Source organism: Quercus robur, chromosome 9 (genome assembly GCF_932294415.1).
Source record: "Quercus robur chromosome 9, dhQueRobu3.1, whole genome shotgun sequence".
NCBI lineage: Eukaryota > Viridiplantae > Streptophyta > Magnoliopsida > Fagales > Fagaceae > Quercus > Quercus robur.
The window spans coordinates 27,913,756-27,931,660 of record NC_065542.1 but is presented as its reverse complement, the minus strand read 5'-3'; the positions used below and the strand labels follow the sequence as shown (position 1 = coordinate 27,931,660).

The 17,905-nt window shown below is 32.5% G+C and overlaps 2 protein-coding genes across 2 annotated transcripts in view; one reads left to right on the top strand and one right to left on the bottom strand.

Moving 5' to 3' along the window:
* Positions 1-11,934, top strand: part of LOC126700297 (protein ORANGE-GREEN, chloroplastic) — a 47,243-nt gene extending 35,309 nt beyond the window's left edge. The window contains exons 2-9 of the mRNA XM_050398379.1: positions 4,223-4,401; positions 4,497-4,611; positions 5,402-5,518; positions 5,665-5,751; positions 7,980-8,056; positions 9,290-9,417; positions 11,082-11,218; positions 11,668-11,934. Coding sequence (XP_050254336.1) covers positions 4,223-4,401; positions 4,497-4,611; positions 5,402-5,518; positions 5,665-5,751; positions 7,980-8,056; positions 9,290-9,417; positions 11,082-11,218; positions 11,668-11,745 — 918 coding nt within the window. The 3' untranslated portion in view covers positions 11,746-11,934. The remainder of the gene's footprint in view (positions 1-4,222; positions 4,402-4,496; positions 4,612-5,401; positions 5,519-5,664; positions 5,752-7,979; positions 8,057-9,289; positions 9,418-11,081; positions 11,219-11,667) is intronic.
* Positions 11,935-12,678: 744 nt separating this feature from the next.
* Positions 12,679-17,217, bottom strand: LOC126700298 (uncharacterized). Its single transcript, XM_050398380.1, has 6 exons — positions 16,750-17,217; positions 16,571-16,663; positions 14,799-15,048; positions 14,607-14,703; positions 13,206-13,271; positions 12,679-13,095 (listed from the first exon to the last, which is right to left on the bottom strand). The coding sequence occupies exons 1-6, from the start codon at positions 16,907-16,909 to the stop codon at positions 12,898-12,900; spliced, it is 864 nt and encodes a 287-aa protein (XP_050254337.1). The 5' UTR covers positions 16,910-17,217; the 3' UTR covers positions 12,679-12,897.
* Between the last annotated feature and the right edge of the window lie 688 nt (positions 17,218-17,905).

Genomic DNA, 17,905 nt, shown 5'->3' with positions numbered 1-17,905 from the left:
TAAGATTTCGCCATGTGACCATTGACTAGTAGTCCTACCACTGCACATGACAGCCTTATATCAACTTGAGTGTCAAGCTTCTAGAGTGTTCCAACTTCCAAGACATCACCAATTCTCTTTGTGTTGATCTACATTACTCTAACCTTTATGGTTTTAGTGCAGTCATAATTTTTTGTTTTTTTGTTTTTTGAATCTTAGTTTTGCCATTTTTGAATTGTGAAATACATGCATTATTTGACCTTATTAGCTTGGAATGAAGTTGAGATTCATGTAATTTAGTAATATTACATGTTTTCCTTTCCAAGAAGAACATGGATTCGAATCTCCTTCCTCTATTGATGTTTATAAAAATAAAAGAAAAAGGCTTGAATGAAGAAAAATATAATTCAAAGAGAATGACATATAGAATTTGAGATATAAAAGTTACTATTTGTGGGCGAAGCACAAAGAGGAATGATTGCATAGTTTTTTAGTTTTTGGACGAACGATTGAGTTGCAATCTACAGGAGAGAAAAAGATATAGGTGAGTTGCAAAGAGAAAGAAAGAGCTGGGTGTATTGCAAAGAGGTTGAAGGGTCATTTGGTAGTGGTGCTCAAGCAGAGACGAAGCCAAAACTTTAAGTTAGGGGGGTGGTTTACTGTTGGCTGTGTACAGGGGTTTCAACTTCTGACTTTGCTGCTACTTAGTTGTTGAGATTTTATTTATTTATTTATTTTTTTTGTGGGTAAGAACAAAATTATTTTTATTTAGAATTTTTTAAAAGGCAGGGTTGTTTATTTTGGATAAAATTGATTAATTAAACTTAATTTTTTTAATTTACTCTTGGTGATTTTTGTTGTTGGGCTTATATATTTTGTTTTAGATTTTAGATCTATAAATTTTTTATGGTCACTAAAATGAGGAAAATGCTAGAGCTACAAGTTTTTTATTTTATTTTATAAATTACTGATATGATAAGTAATTACTGGTAAGTAAAGAAATGCTATGAGTGGTGGGCCCATTTATGAACTAATAAGAATTTTCTACCAAAACATTTTGTAAAAAAATTTGTGAGTATAACATTACGTTTAAAAGAATCAATGATATTATTTAAGGAAAACAAAATGTAATTTTATAAAACAAAATTGCTAAAATTAATACACACATATATATATTTATATAATAATAACATTTTTTTTTTAAATTTTGGGGGGGGGGGGGGGGGGGGCATTGCCCCCTAGTCCAATGATAGCTCTATCCTTGTGCTCAAGTATTATTGTTCAAGATGATGTGAAAACTCTGATTTAAAAAGTGTTGTGAAAATACGTGTTTAAAGTACTTATAATACAAAAAAAAAAACAAGTTTGGTACCATATTTTAAATAACATATTTAAAATATTAAAAAAAAAAAAAAAAAAAAAAAAAAGAGAAGGACAAAGTGGTGGGCCCCTAGTAGAGAAAAAGAAAAAGAAAAAAAAAGTTTAGTCTTTTCAATGGGTCCCATGATTTTTAACTTATTTATAAAAAGATCGTTCAGCAACGTTACTTAAAAACTAAGGGTCTGTTTGGTATGTGATTCTAAACAACAGTTTTCAGTATTTAAACACTAAAAATTGTGGTTCTAAAAAAACAACGCATTTGGTAAGGGTGTTTGTTTAGAAGTGTTTGAGTTATATTGCTTATTTTAGGTTGTTTAAACATTTTATTTGGAAAACTCCTCTTCCTAGTTTTCAAATTTCAAACAATGTTACTCAATGACACTTTTGTAAATATTTTGAAAAACATGGAGTCCACTTGATTAAACAACACATAAAGCTATCTTTTTCAATTCCAACCAAGGAGCTCATTTGTCAACTTAAAAAAAAAAAAAAAACACACACACACACACACACACACGCACACATATCAAACACACAATTATATTTTTTCACACATTGAAACATATTATTTGAAACATGGTATCAAACACATTTTTTTCTTTATGAATATTGTAAATACGTGTTTTCACAACACTTTTTAAACCATAATTTTTACATCATTTTAAACGATGATACTAGAAATCTCCAACCAAATAGCACTAAGAGTCTTTAAAAAAATTGGAATAAAAAATCCTTTTGTTAAAATTATGGTGCTAAGTGCTAACCACTTTTTGTTTTTTGAGAAACAAGCACACACATAGCGGGTTTTTAGGGAAGTTTGTGGTATGTTTTTTTCGTTAGAATAATGTATCATCATCTCTATTATGTGTGTGTGTTTGTTTCTAATAATAATAAAAATAAAAATAAAAATAAAAGATAATTGTCTCATATTATGTTTTTAGTGAAGTTTGTAGCATACTTTTGTATTAATCTATATCTATAAAAGATAATTGTAAATATATATCTTTTTTTTAAAATAAAATTATTTTTGTTTAGTCCTTAACAAGGAGTGAAACTTTACCTCTCTAACAAGTCCAATTTAAACTCAATCTCAAACGTTGATAATTTATCTCCAAATTTGCAAGGTTAATCATGAACACTATAAAAGCTTATGAGCTCTTCTTCTGTTATTTTCTTCTCCTCTACTTTGTTATGGAAAAAATTTATTTTATAGTTTTTCATGTATTTTTCGTACATGAACCACCAAACTCTCTTTAGCCGTTTTTTACAAGATAAAAAAGCTTGCAATAATTGAAATTTAAGGTTGCTGCTATTACATATGTCTTTGCTTTACCTTACGATATGAAAGTATGTTAATTCCTTGAGCAAAAAACTTATATACGATATATTAAGAGGAAGTATGGCTTTCATTATTTTAACGTGATCTCCTGCTTAACATTTTTTAGCATGGACCACATGCTGATAAGGTTTGTTTAAACTTTAGACCCATTAAAATTAAAAAACTTATTGCTTTATGGATTCGTGTACTTATTCTTTTTCTTATATTTCTCTTTTAAATAGTTATATATTTTTTGAATTGTTTCAAAAATTTATTCTTTAATTATATATCTTTTTGGGTATTTTGAAAGTTTTAACATCTGAATTTGTGTTATCACATACACACACACACACACATATATTATCTATAATTTGTAGTTTTGAATCTTTTAGTTCCTTTCAATAGTTATAGCCATAGATTATTCTTTTATGGATTATTCTTTTGAATGTAACCTATCTTTCTTTTATATTTCTCTATTGTTTAGTCATATATATTTTGTTTTGTTTCAATAATTTCTAAGCAATGAAGCATCTGATTCTTTAATATTTTTTGGTTTTTTAGAAGTTTTAATATCTGAATTTTTAAAATTATTTTTTTGCAGTATCTAAAATTGTTTGACAAATTTTTTGTAAGTCATTACACGTTCAAGCAATGGCTTCTTCATCAAATTGTAACACAAATTAAAGTCATACAAGAGCAAATTATGCAATGGTATAATTTCTTAATCAATTTAAAATTTTATAAAATTATTTTAATTTACCTCACAAATAAATAGATTCTCATGCATAGTACGGGTTAGACTAGTAATACAAAACTTTGAATATCCACGATAGCTAGCATGCATTTTCCTTTGCGTAATGGTATGTTATTAGTGGCACACTAGTCTTATGTGCGCGAATTTTTTGAGTTTATTTTATGCAATTTTAGCTGGGTTAGCGAAATGTCTAGACCAATACTAATTTAATTCTCTTTACTTTTTAATATAATTTTGTTTTTTGTTTTTGTTAGGCAAAACCACCGGGAATTACTAATCTATATCCTTAAATCCGAAATGATAATGTTGATTTTTTTTCTGTCATTGTACTACCCCAAACAAATTGTTGTTGTAACTTGTAAGAAAGATAGAAAATGACATGATTTTATGCGACCAGATTGGAATTTGTGTTGGAATCCAACCGAACTAGCTCCACTAAAAATCAAAAATTAAAATAAAATAAAAAAAGGAAAATGCACCAGAGCCATCGTTCCACGTAGCAAACCACCTCGTTCCCTAATTCCTATTCCTATCCACCATATATAGACAAATATATGTTTCTCCATCAAAAAAATAAAAATAAAAACCTGTTTCAATACACTAAATAATAATAATAATGTTAAGTCAGTGAGAAATGAGAAGTAGTTGAACACTTTGAAGTTGGAGTAAAAATGGCAGTCGCAGTTTCAAAAATTCCACTCCACTCCTGAACTCCACTACCAAAATTGAACTGAACAGAGAGAGAGAGAGAGAGTATGATCCGAGTATTGGCGGTGTCGTATCCTAAAAACCCGCCGTGTCCGTACGGTGTCCATAACTGGACTAGCAGTAGATTTCCTCATGTAAAGCCTAAGCTCAACTCCAGATCATGGCGATCCAGAGCCTCCTCCGATGCCGACTCTCCTTCCTCTTCTTCTTCTTCTTTTGCTCCTTCCATCGACTCCGATTCTACTGACAAAAACGCCATCGGGTAATATATGTGAGAGAGAGAGAGAGAGAGAGAGGGAGAATTTTGGTTGAAATTAATAGTTGATTCATGTGTGGGCTTGTTGTGTTTTTCATCAGATTCTGTATAATAGAAGGGCCTGAAACGGTCCAAGATTTCGCCAAAATGGAACTGCAAGAAATTCAAGACAACATTCGGAGTCGTCGCAACAAAATCTTCTCGCACATGGAGGAGGTCTGTCTCTGTTACTGTTAAGGTTACACTTACTGTGAGACTGAGGATTATTTAAGGAACACTCTCTAGTCTCTTCTATTAATATATGTCATTAATTGTCTCTCTTTTTTTTTTGATACATCATAGGATAGAAATTCAACTTATGACATTCACACTCCACGATGATTACTCTTTATTGACTACAATAGACTTTATCAATTGAGCTAACTCGAACCCACTATTATTGAATATTGATTATTTCTTTTTTATCCTCAATAATAGCAACCAATACACAGTGTTGAAATTGTGGAAGGGATGAGAGAAAGAGGGAGCATGAATTATGTGGTTTAGTCTAACGGCCTGCATCCATAGGATAAATTCCTAGTGGCTAAATCTTTATTGTATGCTCAAATCATGTGTACAATGTATATGTAGAGACTAGGAGCTAGGTTAGGTGTACATGGGGCCATAAGTGAATGAAAATTATAAATTTTTAGGCTTATTTTACTAGAAACATATATACATTATATATTCAGTGACATCTGATGGTTCTTGGGTATGATCCATGTTTATGCTTTTATTTTAAATTTACATTTCTTTGATAGTTCTCCTTCTTCCTTGTACAAAGAAATGAAGTTTAGTAAACTATTGGTAGCTGCAGTTTTATAACTATCGTTAAGATATGGTGCAGTGTTTTATTCATTATGCCTAATATAGTTCAAATAATAAATGAGTATAGATTTCCTGGTTTTCTACTCTTTTTCCTATCTGATTACATTTTCCTTTTATCAAACTCCTTCAATATGTTTAGGTGCGTAGGCTGAGAATACAACAGAGGATTAGAAATGCAGAGCTTGGAATTTTAAAGGAAGTGCAAGAGAATGAACTTCCTAATTTTCCATCATTCATTCCATTCTTGCCTCCTTTGGTGAGCTTTCTCTCATAGAGTCGTTGTATTCTAATGCTGGCTACATATTTCAGTAAATTAATTCTGAAAAAAAAAAAAAAAACCCATAAATTATGTTTTGTTCTTGATGATGATCATGTGGGAGATAATCAATGTATTGCCTGCAGACTTCAGAAAACCTTAAACAGTATTATGCCTCATGTTTTTCTCTTATTGCCGGGATTATCATTTTTGGGGGCCTTCTAGCACCCACTGTAAGTTACTTCTGCACCAAATCATTATGATTAATTCTTTCAATGATTCATACACAGTACATTTGATGCAGTTGTCTGTATGTGTGTGTGTGCATTTGTGTTTTAACATGTAATATTATTTTGAAGGAATTGTGTTCCAGGCCATGAAATCTTATACCTTTCATTGTATTTTACCTTTTTTAACATCTATCCTCCTCCATTTTCATTTTTATTGTTTAAAGGGTGGTTCTTAGTTAAATTTTTACTGGAATTTTCCAGTAAGTATAATATATTTATAGTGTTTACATCCTTACTTAGACCATTATATATGTATTTATCATATTTAGAGGAGAGGAATTATTATTCTGCTGCAATGGAAGGCCATCATAGAAAATATTTTCAATTAACATATGCTCTACATGGAGTGTGAAAATTAGCTGTTGTATGTTAGCTGTCCTGATTTTATTTGTATAGAAGAAATGAAAGGATTATCATAAGCTATACAGCTAGAACTAGACCAACTACCACTGAATTAGTCTTGTAGAAAGTAATTTGTATTTTAAAGTATTCAAAATTGTACCATGAATTATGATGTCTCTCATTGGAGGAACACAAGACCTTTTAAAACCACATGACTTTCACTTCAATTGGACTTCAGTCGTGAGCCCCATAAAATAAATATTGAATACATGAATTTGCGAAGTAGTGACAAACCAATCTTCCATGGCTGCATCATTTTCTTGATGTAATTTTAAAATAGAAGTTAATGTGTAGTAAGGATGATTTTGAAATGTTTTCTTTCTTTCTTTCTTTTTTTTAACTTATAGAATTTGAACCTATGACATTCACTTTATGGTGGTTAGTTTTAAAATTAAACTATATTTAAAGCCATACATAATGGTGTATTAAGTAAACAAGATTCACATATTAATAAAATAATAACCAAAACTCACAACTATGAACTATGGTTGCCATCTCGCAATTACAAAAATGACCAAAAATACCCCTAACTCTAGTAGCATAGGGAAAAATTAAATATAAGATGAAGCAAGAGACTATAACCTAATGGTCTACCATGGGCACTTATTATTGGACCAAAAAGATTTTTTGATGTAACGGATTCCATAGCTTTAGTTTTTTGATTTCCAAAATCCAAATAGAATATGTTCAATGGAACCATGCCGGGGCATTACTTTCAATATTAGACCAGCAGGGCAAAACACCTGTGATATGATTTGCCAAATCATAATGGCATCAAAATAAGGAAAAGATGTTCCTAATAATATTCAAGTTTAGTCCTTGCTGATGGGAAGGAAATAGGAGATAGAGACCCATTTGATAGAGCATCTGTCAAGAGCACAAACAAAACTTGAGTAGCAGGTGAACAGTCCTAAAGTTTTATAGCAAAACTAGGAATTTAAAGTGACAATACACGACATGATTGCTAAGAACTTAACAGTGGATATGGATGTTGACAAATCTGAATGCTGAATTACAATTCATGTGGATGGTCCTATGTATGTGGTCTAGTTTAGAATAAAAACCGTACATATTGATATCCTTAAGGTCTCTAAATTAAGTCTAGTCCACCTCCTATTTTGAGCTCTTGAGGAAATTTTGAGTGCTACTAGTAGGAAAAACTGTTCCTTTCTCTCGTGGAAGGATGACACAAAGCTCCATTTGATGCATTTAGTTATGGGGCCACAATCTTCTGCTGAAACAATTCGGTTGTGCATGTGCTACTAGGGTTTATTTTTTTTCCACAGTTATTTGGATGTGGTTAAATATTTGTATTTTTGGAATTATAATGTTTCTTGTGTTTGGGAATCTGCTTATTACTTGGGATGACTTGTGTTAGATAAAAGAAACCTGTGATTATTCCCACCCTCTAAAGCAGTGTACATAAACAGAAAAATAATTCGGTTGCAAAAATCTTGCTTGTCTCTCCCCCCCCCCCCCCAAAAAAAAAAAAAGAAGCTTTTCCATTTCTTTGTGAAGACCAATAATCTTGTCATACCTAACTAAAGAATGTGTGGGGCTGAAGGTCACACTTAATGTAAGAGAAAGCTTTCCAAAAGTTGCCCCATAATATTGCGATTTTCGGATGGTCAACAAATCTACAGAATTTAATCATGAAAAAATGAGGATGCATATCAATTATCAAATCATTCTTGGTTCTTTGGGAAACATGGATCACTTTAGGTTTCTGAATTTTCTTTTCCCCTAATGCTTCCCTTTTCGTAACTCAGTTGGAGCTTAAGCTGGGAATTGGAGGCACATCATATGAAGATTTTATCCGAAGCATGCATCTACCAATGCAGTTGAGGTACAGTTCATATCTTGGTCTCTTATCACTTAGTTTCTCTAGTTTTGTTAGTCTTGAGTATGATTTTCATCTTCATCACTATGGTACATTTGAACTATTTCTCAGTTGCCCTTTGTGAAACTGCTTGTAGAAATATGTTTAAAAAATCATGAAAATTTTCATGACCAAAAAACTACATTATCTATAACTCATATGTGGTTCAGAACCTAGACTCATCATCCATGAATCAATTTCTTTTCCTTTTGTATTTGTTGGCCTCCAACCAATTTTAGTAACATCTCTACAATTAATGTAAATGTAAGCAATTGCCTTGTTCTGAAGATAGAAATTTCTGACCAGCTCCTTGAAGTATTTTAAGTGATACACTTCAATTGTAAAATGACTGAAATTATGTCACTGCTTAAGGGCTATTCGAATGAAAAATAATTCTGGTATGTTATTCTAAGATAATTATGTTATATATAAAAAACGTAATTTGGAATATATTTTCAATCTGAGAAAAATGATTGGTGGTGATTAATCTGTAGATAAGCATATTAACTGGCTTTCCATTATCCTTTGTGCTTTGTTTGGATAAGGAAACGGTATTACTTAAAACTTAAAATTGTTGACAATAGAGAGTTTTCTGTTGGCTGTCACTAAACTTTGTATTGGCACAAAATTATTGCCAAAAAAGGGGATTCAAGAAACATTAAGTTCAACCTGTTTTTTGACTGCCCCATCCTCGAAATATTGTCTAGGTATTAAATTTTAGATTTTCCAAACAACTAGCCAAGAATGAGAACTTTTTTTAATTAAAATTTTTTTAACATGTTGTAAATTTTTACAGAAGAAAATAAGAAGCGGGTTGGAAGTATGATACTTATAATTCATTCTTAAGGTAGTAGATCAAATCTTTTTTTTTTTATTTAAATGAGTAAGATCGTAGACCAGGCTTGGAAATAAAAATGTATTTCCTGTTGATTTATTTGCACATATTATTGCTGTTAATTTTGTTGTCCAAGCAAAAAGCTTCAAACTTTAGAAAAGGGCATTTCAGTCATCTTGCAAGGATGGATTGAGATTTGAAACTGAGACAATTATAATTTTCAAGGATCTAGTAAGTAGTTTCGGACTTTAGGTCAAATGAGATGCATGTTATCTGTTATCTACCTTGATATTAATATTTTAAATGATGCCAATACATTGCTGTTTGTAGCTTTATTTATTTACCACCTTTCCTGTCATAAACAGTCAGGTTGATCCCATTGTAGCATCATTCTCTGGAGGAGCAGTTGGAGTGATCTCAGCATTGATGGTGGTTGAAATAAACAATGTAAAACAACAGGAGCATAAAAGATGCAAATATTGTCTTGGAACTGGTATGGATGTTGGAGTTTCTCCCATGTTCTTATTATTAGTTTGTACTTTCTCACTGTTGTTTTTAATGTCTATGATTGAGATGGTTATGTTAAATTATACTCACTCGCTTCGGGTGGACCAAAATGGAGCTTTCAGCTTCAAAGAGAGCCCTTTTGAGCCTACATGGATTCATTCAGCTAAATTTAGGATGCATTCTCAGCTTTTAGAGGCCATCATGTCTCTCACACTTAATTGACCATATTTTGTTCATATATTTGTTGTTTTTATGGTGTTGGCATTTTTATGTTTAACCTTGCTAGGATTTATGGAAAGGGTTTCCACATCCTTGGAAAGATCTATTGACAATGCAAAAGAAACTCTTTCACCCCATCCTACCCTTCTTACCCCTCTCTAATTCACCTTTGTGGTTCTTTTTTTCTTTTAGGGGTGCCTTTATGCTTCTTTTTATTGCTGAGTGGAGAAATAGAAATTTATACTTTTTCACCTATTAAATGAGGGATCTGCTGCTAGCGAATTCTTTAACGCTTGCTCCGAAGATCAGCTTCATGAGGATCATTCCCTACCAGAACACACCAAGCACAGCCATGGCACAAACCCATCTCTAGTTAACCTTATCCATTCTTGAAAGTATCAAGATCCACCAACTATTTCTATGGGAGTTCTTTTTGGAGTTGTGACATATAATTCTTATTTTTCATTCTTGTGTCACTGAAAATTTTACGATTTTCAAAAATGTTCTGCCATGGCCAATGGCCATGTAAACAAAATGCTCTTGTGAAAATGTTGGGCTCTCTGGTGAAATGGTGCTGGGTTGAATTTTTATTTTCTGTTGGTGGATTGAATTTGGTTGTTAGTGATAGTGTTTTTGACAGTGGAGAGATGAGACCAGAAATGAACTGGGATAGCTTTAGTTGGGGTGGCGTAGAGGCAAAGTAGAAGGGATTAGGTGGAAAAATCTAAATATTGTTGTTACTTGAATATCAATTTCCGAAAAAAAAAAAAAAAAAAAAAAATCAAATCCAAAATACATCCAATGAATTTCTTTTGGATTTGATGATGAGTGCAATGGAGAGAACAATTTAACATTTTGTTGAAGTACGGACTGACATTGATGCAATTGAAAGTGAAAGGGTGACATTGAAACTGGGTGAAAAGGAAACATTGTATCTTAGGACAAAAAACAGGGGGGATGAGGCATAAATACCCCATAAAAGAAAGTCAAAGAAACTTTGAAACCTTAGAACATGTGAGATTGTAATGGTTTTGAGTAATTAGAAGCTTCTTCACCCCCTCCCCTTTACTTCTCTCATTTCTTGGAAAATGTAATGGCTCTCTTTTTTTTCTTTTTTTTTTTTAATCTCCCGCATGCTAAAACATGTTCACTCCTCCCATACTTTGTGGTTTATGCTTCTGTAGTTTTTCTCTGGTGCATGTTATTATCCCATGAAATGACTCATTCTCCAAAATTCTTATTAAAAATAAACCTCCGATTTATGTTGTTAACAATTGCGTTATATGTATATATCCAATCCAATTTGAATTGTCGTTTAAATGAATAAGTGAGAGCATGTAATTATTTGTTCAGTACTTGAGTATTTCATACCTGAGTAGAGAATATGTACTCAAGTCTACTTATATCCACTCTTCTGATTGAATGGTGCAGGATATCTTGCTTGTGCTCGCTGTTCAAGCACGGGAGCGTTGGTTCTTATTGAACCAGTATCAACAATAAGTGGTAGAGATCAACCTCTGTCACCACCTAAAACAGAAAGATGTTCAAATTGTTCAGGCTCTGGAAAGGTTGGACATCCAAAATTTGGTTTTTATATTTCTTTTTGCTTGTGTTAATGAGTTTGGTGCATGCAGATATTGAATTGCTGGTTCTCCCTGACACTTCAATGTACAAGGCTCCTATGCATATAGGGAAACACTTGATTCATGAACACATGATGTAGATTTTCATTAGATTGGAAAATAGAAAGTAGTGATGCTCTTTTTGGGAAAATCATCATTACACCTATTGTTTGGCATGCAAGTAGGATCATATAAAACTTGAATGATAGTCTAAACGGATTATTAGTTTCCCCACTAATGAAGGGAATCAAAAGAAATCCATCATCAGCCATTAGTCTAATTCTTACGAAATTGCAATCTAGGTATACTTTACTACTTCCCACTATTTTCTCTTTGAAGTTATATATTGATACAATAACCAACCTCAGATTTAATGCCCTATTTTAATTTGGCAGGTTATGTGCCCCACATGCCTTTGTACTGGAATGGCAATGGCAAGTGAACACGACCCTCGGATTGATCCCTTCGACTAGAGCTGCGCCATCATTGCTGCCTCTCTTTTACTATTTGAATGTACAATTTTGTTCCGTAGTTGTCTTTGTGACAACACAGTAATATTTGTATGTACAAAAAGTTCAAAAAATTGTGGATATCTAAATGCCAATAACTGTAACTATAAAATTAAAGTAACCAAATAAATTAAATTACCTAACGTTGGCATCCTTGCAACTCCGCGTCAATTTTCATTCTAAATTCTGTTCTCGTTAGAAAATTTAACTACAGCACTTTGTCTGGTTATGGGAATTCCATAATATTCAATTTTAAGATTTCTGAATTTTTTTTTTTTAATTCCTCAAATATATAATCTCTTATTTCCACGCATTTATTTATTCAGTTTGGAGATTTTTTAGTATTATTCACTTTACTCTCACTCTATCTTTTGGCCAAATATAAAAACACCTTTTATTTTTTATTTTGGAATTTTAGGAAAACAGTATCAGGAAGTACAAACTAGTGCAGATCGTTTCAGATTGGTACAAGTTCTATTCCTATAGTCAGTACAGATCAGTATGTAAGCCAGTCTGGAAAAGAGATTAGTCATTCCAGATTTCATCAAGAGGGGTGCCTATTAGCATGTACGAGGGCAGCTTAACAACAATTGATTGGATCCTAGTTCATACAATGATTCACTAGCAAACTGGAATCACCTTAACATGAAAAATTTCCATTCACTTTCTCACCACCGCTTTGAGGTTTTACAAAGGGTGACACGAATATTCGTAAAATAACCTATTTACGTCCAAAACCAATTCCCAGTCTGGTTTTCACCAGTAATTATATTCTAAACACACCAAATCTTTTCAGTCAGTTTTACTTCATCGGTCTTTTCCCTAACTTACAAAATGGAAACTAAAGACTAATGTCTATAAACTTACCTATGGTCTACCACACAAAATAGTCTGATATGAGACAAAAAGCCATATTTCGTTTTTTCCCTTCAACTAGATAAGCCAGTAGAATTACATACTGAACAATTTACATTTCAGTCTGATCCTTTAAATATCCATCTTCCATGATTTCCTTCATACAAGACAACATGGGAGTAACAGATGTAAGTCATCATATACATGGTACACCACCTCAAGTGAAATTCTTCAGTGAACGCTATTAATTACGGGGTTCGATTAATCATCTTGAACTTTGCATATCTTATATGTTTTCTGACCAATCTTACACTCAATACCGCTGAATTTACTGGTGAAAATGCATTTCTGCAATGAGCCCCTGACATTTACTCTTTTCATTTCTTCTTCAACTATTCTCTTTAGGGAATCACTGACGTCACCCAATGCCCAAGCTAAGGATATATGGGGGCGTGGATCCTGTAGTCAAAATTGGTATGGTAAACTACTCTTTTGAAATATAATATATATGCAAAATATTTTGCTGTAAAATAATCTTAGATAAATAAAAGAGTGGTAATAAACCAAACCTTATAGAATTCAGGAAGATTGTGAAGCCTATAAACCTCATTAACAACTTGAATTTGCTTGGTTATCTGAAATAAATTGAAGCCAAATCAATCTTACAATTATATGAACGTAATAGCAGACGAGATTCTAGAGAAAATATTTGATGCAATGTAGAAGGGTAAAACTTAGGTGCAGTATATTAGATTCCCCAATTAAATTCAAATACCTAGTTGCATTAAAAATTAAAAATAAATAATAAATAATGTTATATTTTCCAAAGACAAATAAATTCAATGCAACCAAGTGTTTGAATTCAATTGGGGAACCTAATTTACTGTACCTAAGTTTTACCCATGTTGAAATATATGAAATATGCATGCTTCTTAAGAATTTATATTTCTAAAATATGTAAAACAGATCCAGAGCCAAATGGGGCATGACCTTATGTGCAGCTAAATATATATATTTAAAATAATAATAATAATAAAATAAATAAAACTTAAGGGAGTAAATGAAGACTTGATGTATTGACCATTAGCCAATCATGTCTATTCCTCTATGAAACAAACAGATTGATTCAATTTCCACAGACATGTAACCGCAAACCTAATTGTAAATGTATTATTTAAATGCTATAACTTCTAGATGAGTTTGCTAGGTTCTTTATGAGTACACCTCATTTCAAAATGTGTAACATTCCCCTTGCATATGACATGAATGGTTGTATTTGCATGTTTTGTATAAAATCAAACTTACCTAGATTCCCATTAAATTTGGGGAATTTCAAAATATCAATAAATAATTAGGCATAAACATAGATACAAAATTAAACTGCATATTTGATGTCTCAGTTTTACACCTTTACATTTATATCCAGCAGGACCAGGACTCTGTACTTGTGTAATAATGAAAACTCTATCAAATTCGATTGCAACAAGACATGTATCACACCAGTGAAAAAAAATTCACTGTTCCCAACTAGTCATCAATTTTGCATATAACTGTACTAATTCCATTCAAAATGACCCAAAAAATAAAGAGGCTAAAATACCTTTTGGTCTCACTAACATTTTGATTGCATTCATTTGAGTCTCTTAAGTATCAAAAGTTGTAATTTAAACCTTCAACTTTAGAATCGTAATCAATGTGTCCCTTCATCAAGATCTGTCAACTTTGAGCTGTTAAAGGATTTTAACATCAGCCAAATTGACAACAATTCTAAAGCTTGAACATTTAGATTGCAACTTTTAATACTCATGGAACCAAAATGAAAACGACCCAAAAGAGACCAAAAGGCCTTTTAGCCCTAAAAAAAACCTTTGAAGCAGCAATGACAAATTCAAAACTTGGAAGTTCTACCTTGGGAAGGACAAAAAAGGAAGTTAAATAGGAGAGAGAAAAGAGAAGGATGTCTAGCACACCTCAGCCAATCCTCCTGTAATGACTTCCATGGATAAAAATGTTCGTGTATGATCATCATTAACAAAAACTTCCCATTTACTAAAATCAATCAAATACCTGCCTCCCAAAAAAATTATGTGTTAATGTGGAAACTCGTAATATCAAGCTTAACAACTACAGTAAAATTCATATACGAGAATAGATAATCTGACCGCCTCTGAAATTGAAGCTTCTGCCGAAGCATTGCCACCACTGAATCGATTTGGTGTACCCGGATTGGGACAGTTCTTCCCAAACTTATGTGGAATTCCCTTCCTAAAGCAACTTCAGCAAGTTTTTGATCATCTTTGCACAGACTATTAAGTGGAACATCAACATCAACAACATGAAGACTGGGTAGAAGAGATGTGACCTTCTTCAGAAATAAGGCCAGATCCTTCTTTGGTGTAGATGGTATGTAAACTGAAAGTACATTGTTTAAACTACAGTCTCAGTCCAAAGGCATCACTTGATAAAGAAAGTTTAAAATTAGTCTAATCATTGCATTCAAGCCCACCAGAAATTGAAACACACAGGCAAGAAAGAAAAGTCAGAACTTCATTATAATATGTTCCCCACACACACAATTAGGGAAGAACATTGACTCTTTGCCCTCACAAATCTTTCTAACTAATGCAGGCACTCAAGAATGAGTCATAGACAAGAAGCAATTCAAGAGGCATTGATCATTCCATTGAGCCTTCAATCAGGATAAATTTTATATAATGGAATTTGGAAAAGAAACTAACTCTATTCATTATTTTTGTTTTTAAGCTATTGAAATATAGTTTTTATTAAAATATTTTGAAACTTTCTTTTATAAGTATTTTCATTTTTTTTTCCCTTTTAAGGGCACAAAGAGGGGCACAATCTTAGTACCAGGGAGAATACAAAGGAAAAACCATAGAAAATTAATGAGATTTTAGACAGAAACAGAAGTGGAAGTTGACACCCACTCACAAAGGAACTTTAGGGAAATTGAAATGTTTGGATTTATTATATAGGATATTTGAATGTTGATTAATGAGCAAAACATGAATGAATTAATTGGAAGCTCTTGTATCGCATATCCAAACATAAGTAGTAAACCTGTTTTTCCCTTTCAATTTCATACAGCCTCCCAAAACTCATACAAAATAAGCAAAAAAACCATAGGCTCTTACACAGTAACAGCCTTATCTGGTTCGTAAGTTTCACCTATATCCTATATTGTTGCACACAAGTACACAGCCATTTCAAAATCACCATTTTAAAAAAAGAAAAACAGAGAGGAAAAATGCACTAGCATCATTATTGTCATTAGACTCATAACTAGTTGAGAGAATTCTCTGGACCATTAAGAGGGCTGGCATGTGGATTTGTGTGTTTGTGTCTATAAGCATAAGAGTTGTTTTCATTTCTTTTTCCCAAGTTCCAAGCCCTTAAGAGACTATGATAATTACTAGCTGAGCTTCTTTGTTGGTTATATCACCAATGACCAAAAATAATGAGTGAACTCTACTAAAACTCAACTTGGAACCCAGAGGAAATACTCTCAAAAGCCCTCTTTTAACATCCAACTCATTCTAGTTTCACTATCCCATCATTTTTTTAATCATTCAGATTTTGGATAGCCAAGTTCATGGATATAAATTAAGTACTGGCATGAGTTTCAGATAACTTAACGGGTAAAGTCTCTTATTGTTGAATGAGACTTTACCAAATACCGATTAGTGTCTTAGCCTTATGATAAGAGCAATCATTATGGAGTAGACGCCAGAAATTAAAATTCTATTGTAAAGTAAGTACTGGCACGTGGTGCTGATATGATTAACAACCAAATTTAGCTATCATATACACTAAGAACCAAACCAAACATCAAGTTCCGCTTTTATCTTCTTTATATTTTTTTAATTAACATCAAGAAATGAGCTTGTTAAGTAAGATGAGTGAAATAATGAATTACCTGGGATGTAGACGTGCAGAGCATAGTTTCCTTCAACATGGGGAAAGGTCCTAACTCTAGCAGCCTGACCAATTTGCAGGGACTCCATATTCCCTTCTCACAAACGAAACATCAAACACTTGGTGAGCACAATTTATACAAAAATGGAAATGAGTAATTACAAGAGAGAAGAATGGTACCTAGGGAATTTGGGGGTTCGAGAAGGAAGAGAGGAGGTGGGGGCAAAAGGGTCGTTGAGGAGGCTTGAGAGTTTGATGTTTGAGGTGGTGGTGGATTTGGGGTGTCAGTGTCTGAGTCATCAGAGGATGCGTCTCCGTATGAGGCTATCAGGGCATCCATTCTTGCTTTCTTTCTTTCACACTCTCAACAAAGATCCTTTTGGCTTTTTCTAGCTATTTCTGAGCTGCTTTTTCCAACAAAGTAATGCCACGTTGTTGAGCACTAAACGAGAAAAGATGGAATCTTTTGTCCTTGAGACTTGAGTTGAGAGCCCCCTCTGCTCTCTCTTTCTCCGACTGGAGAAAACGACGGTATGTCTATCACTCTTAACTTAGCTGATCTTCTTCAATTCGCTAAAAGAGTCCTCTCTCTCTCTCTCTCTCTCTCTCGTTTTCAAATCAAATCAAATCAACCATGCACCTCATGACTCGTGAGAGCACATATGTTCGGACATTTCATTCCAAATTTTTATTTGCAGCCTAAAACCCATATTTTCTATTTTATATACTTACTTCTCAAAACATTTTTATTATCTATTTTATACTATATTTTATTAAAGTATCAATTTTTTAATTTATTTTTTAATTATTTATCTTTCTTCACACACATCAACCACCATCTATTCATTTCTTTTATTCTCATAAATCAGAATACATAAAAAACCGAATTTATAATACATTATATAACCAAAGTATAACTACAGAAGAACCTAATCTTCTATTATTATTATTTTCGTGTATTCTAATAAGTAGTACTATTTACTAAAAAAATACATAAAAAATAATAAATCAAATACAAAATAAATAGTGCAAGAGTAGAAACCATGTATTTTTACTTTTTAGTAGTTTTTTTTTTTACACAAGTTTGCATGTACTGGTGTGAGTGAATTTTGGCTTTTATTAACTAAAATGTAGTGCATTTTCTATTATACAATCCCTGATGCGAGTGCTCTGATGCACTTCATGATTTTATTTTACATTTAAAATCAATCCAAATAATTGGATTTGTATTTTTTTTTTTTTTTTTAAGTGTGCATCCCTTTCATAAAATCCAAACCAATCCCCCCCCCCCCCCTTAAAAGTTATCATCATTTTTTAGTAGAATTTTTGGAGGGCC

Bases quoted from the DNA above. Each gene is read 5' to 3' on its own strand.
- LOC126700298 (XM_050398380.1), bottom strand. From the start codon at position 16,909: ATGGATGCCCTGATAGCCTCATACGGAGACGCATCCTCTGATGACTCA. The intron at 15,049-16,570 runs GTAATTCATTAT...ATGTACTTTCAG, and splicing joins TCTGCACGTCTACATCCCAG to TTTACATACCATCTACACCA. The intron at 13,272-14,606 runs GTGTGCTAGACA...AATTTATTTCAG, and splicing joins TTACAGGAGGATTGGCTGAG to ATAACCAAGCAAATTCAAGT.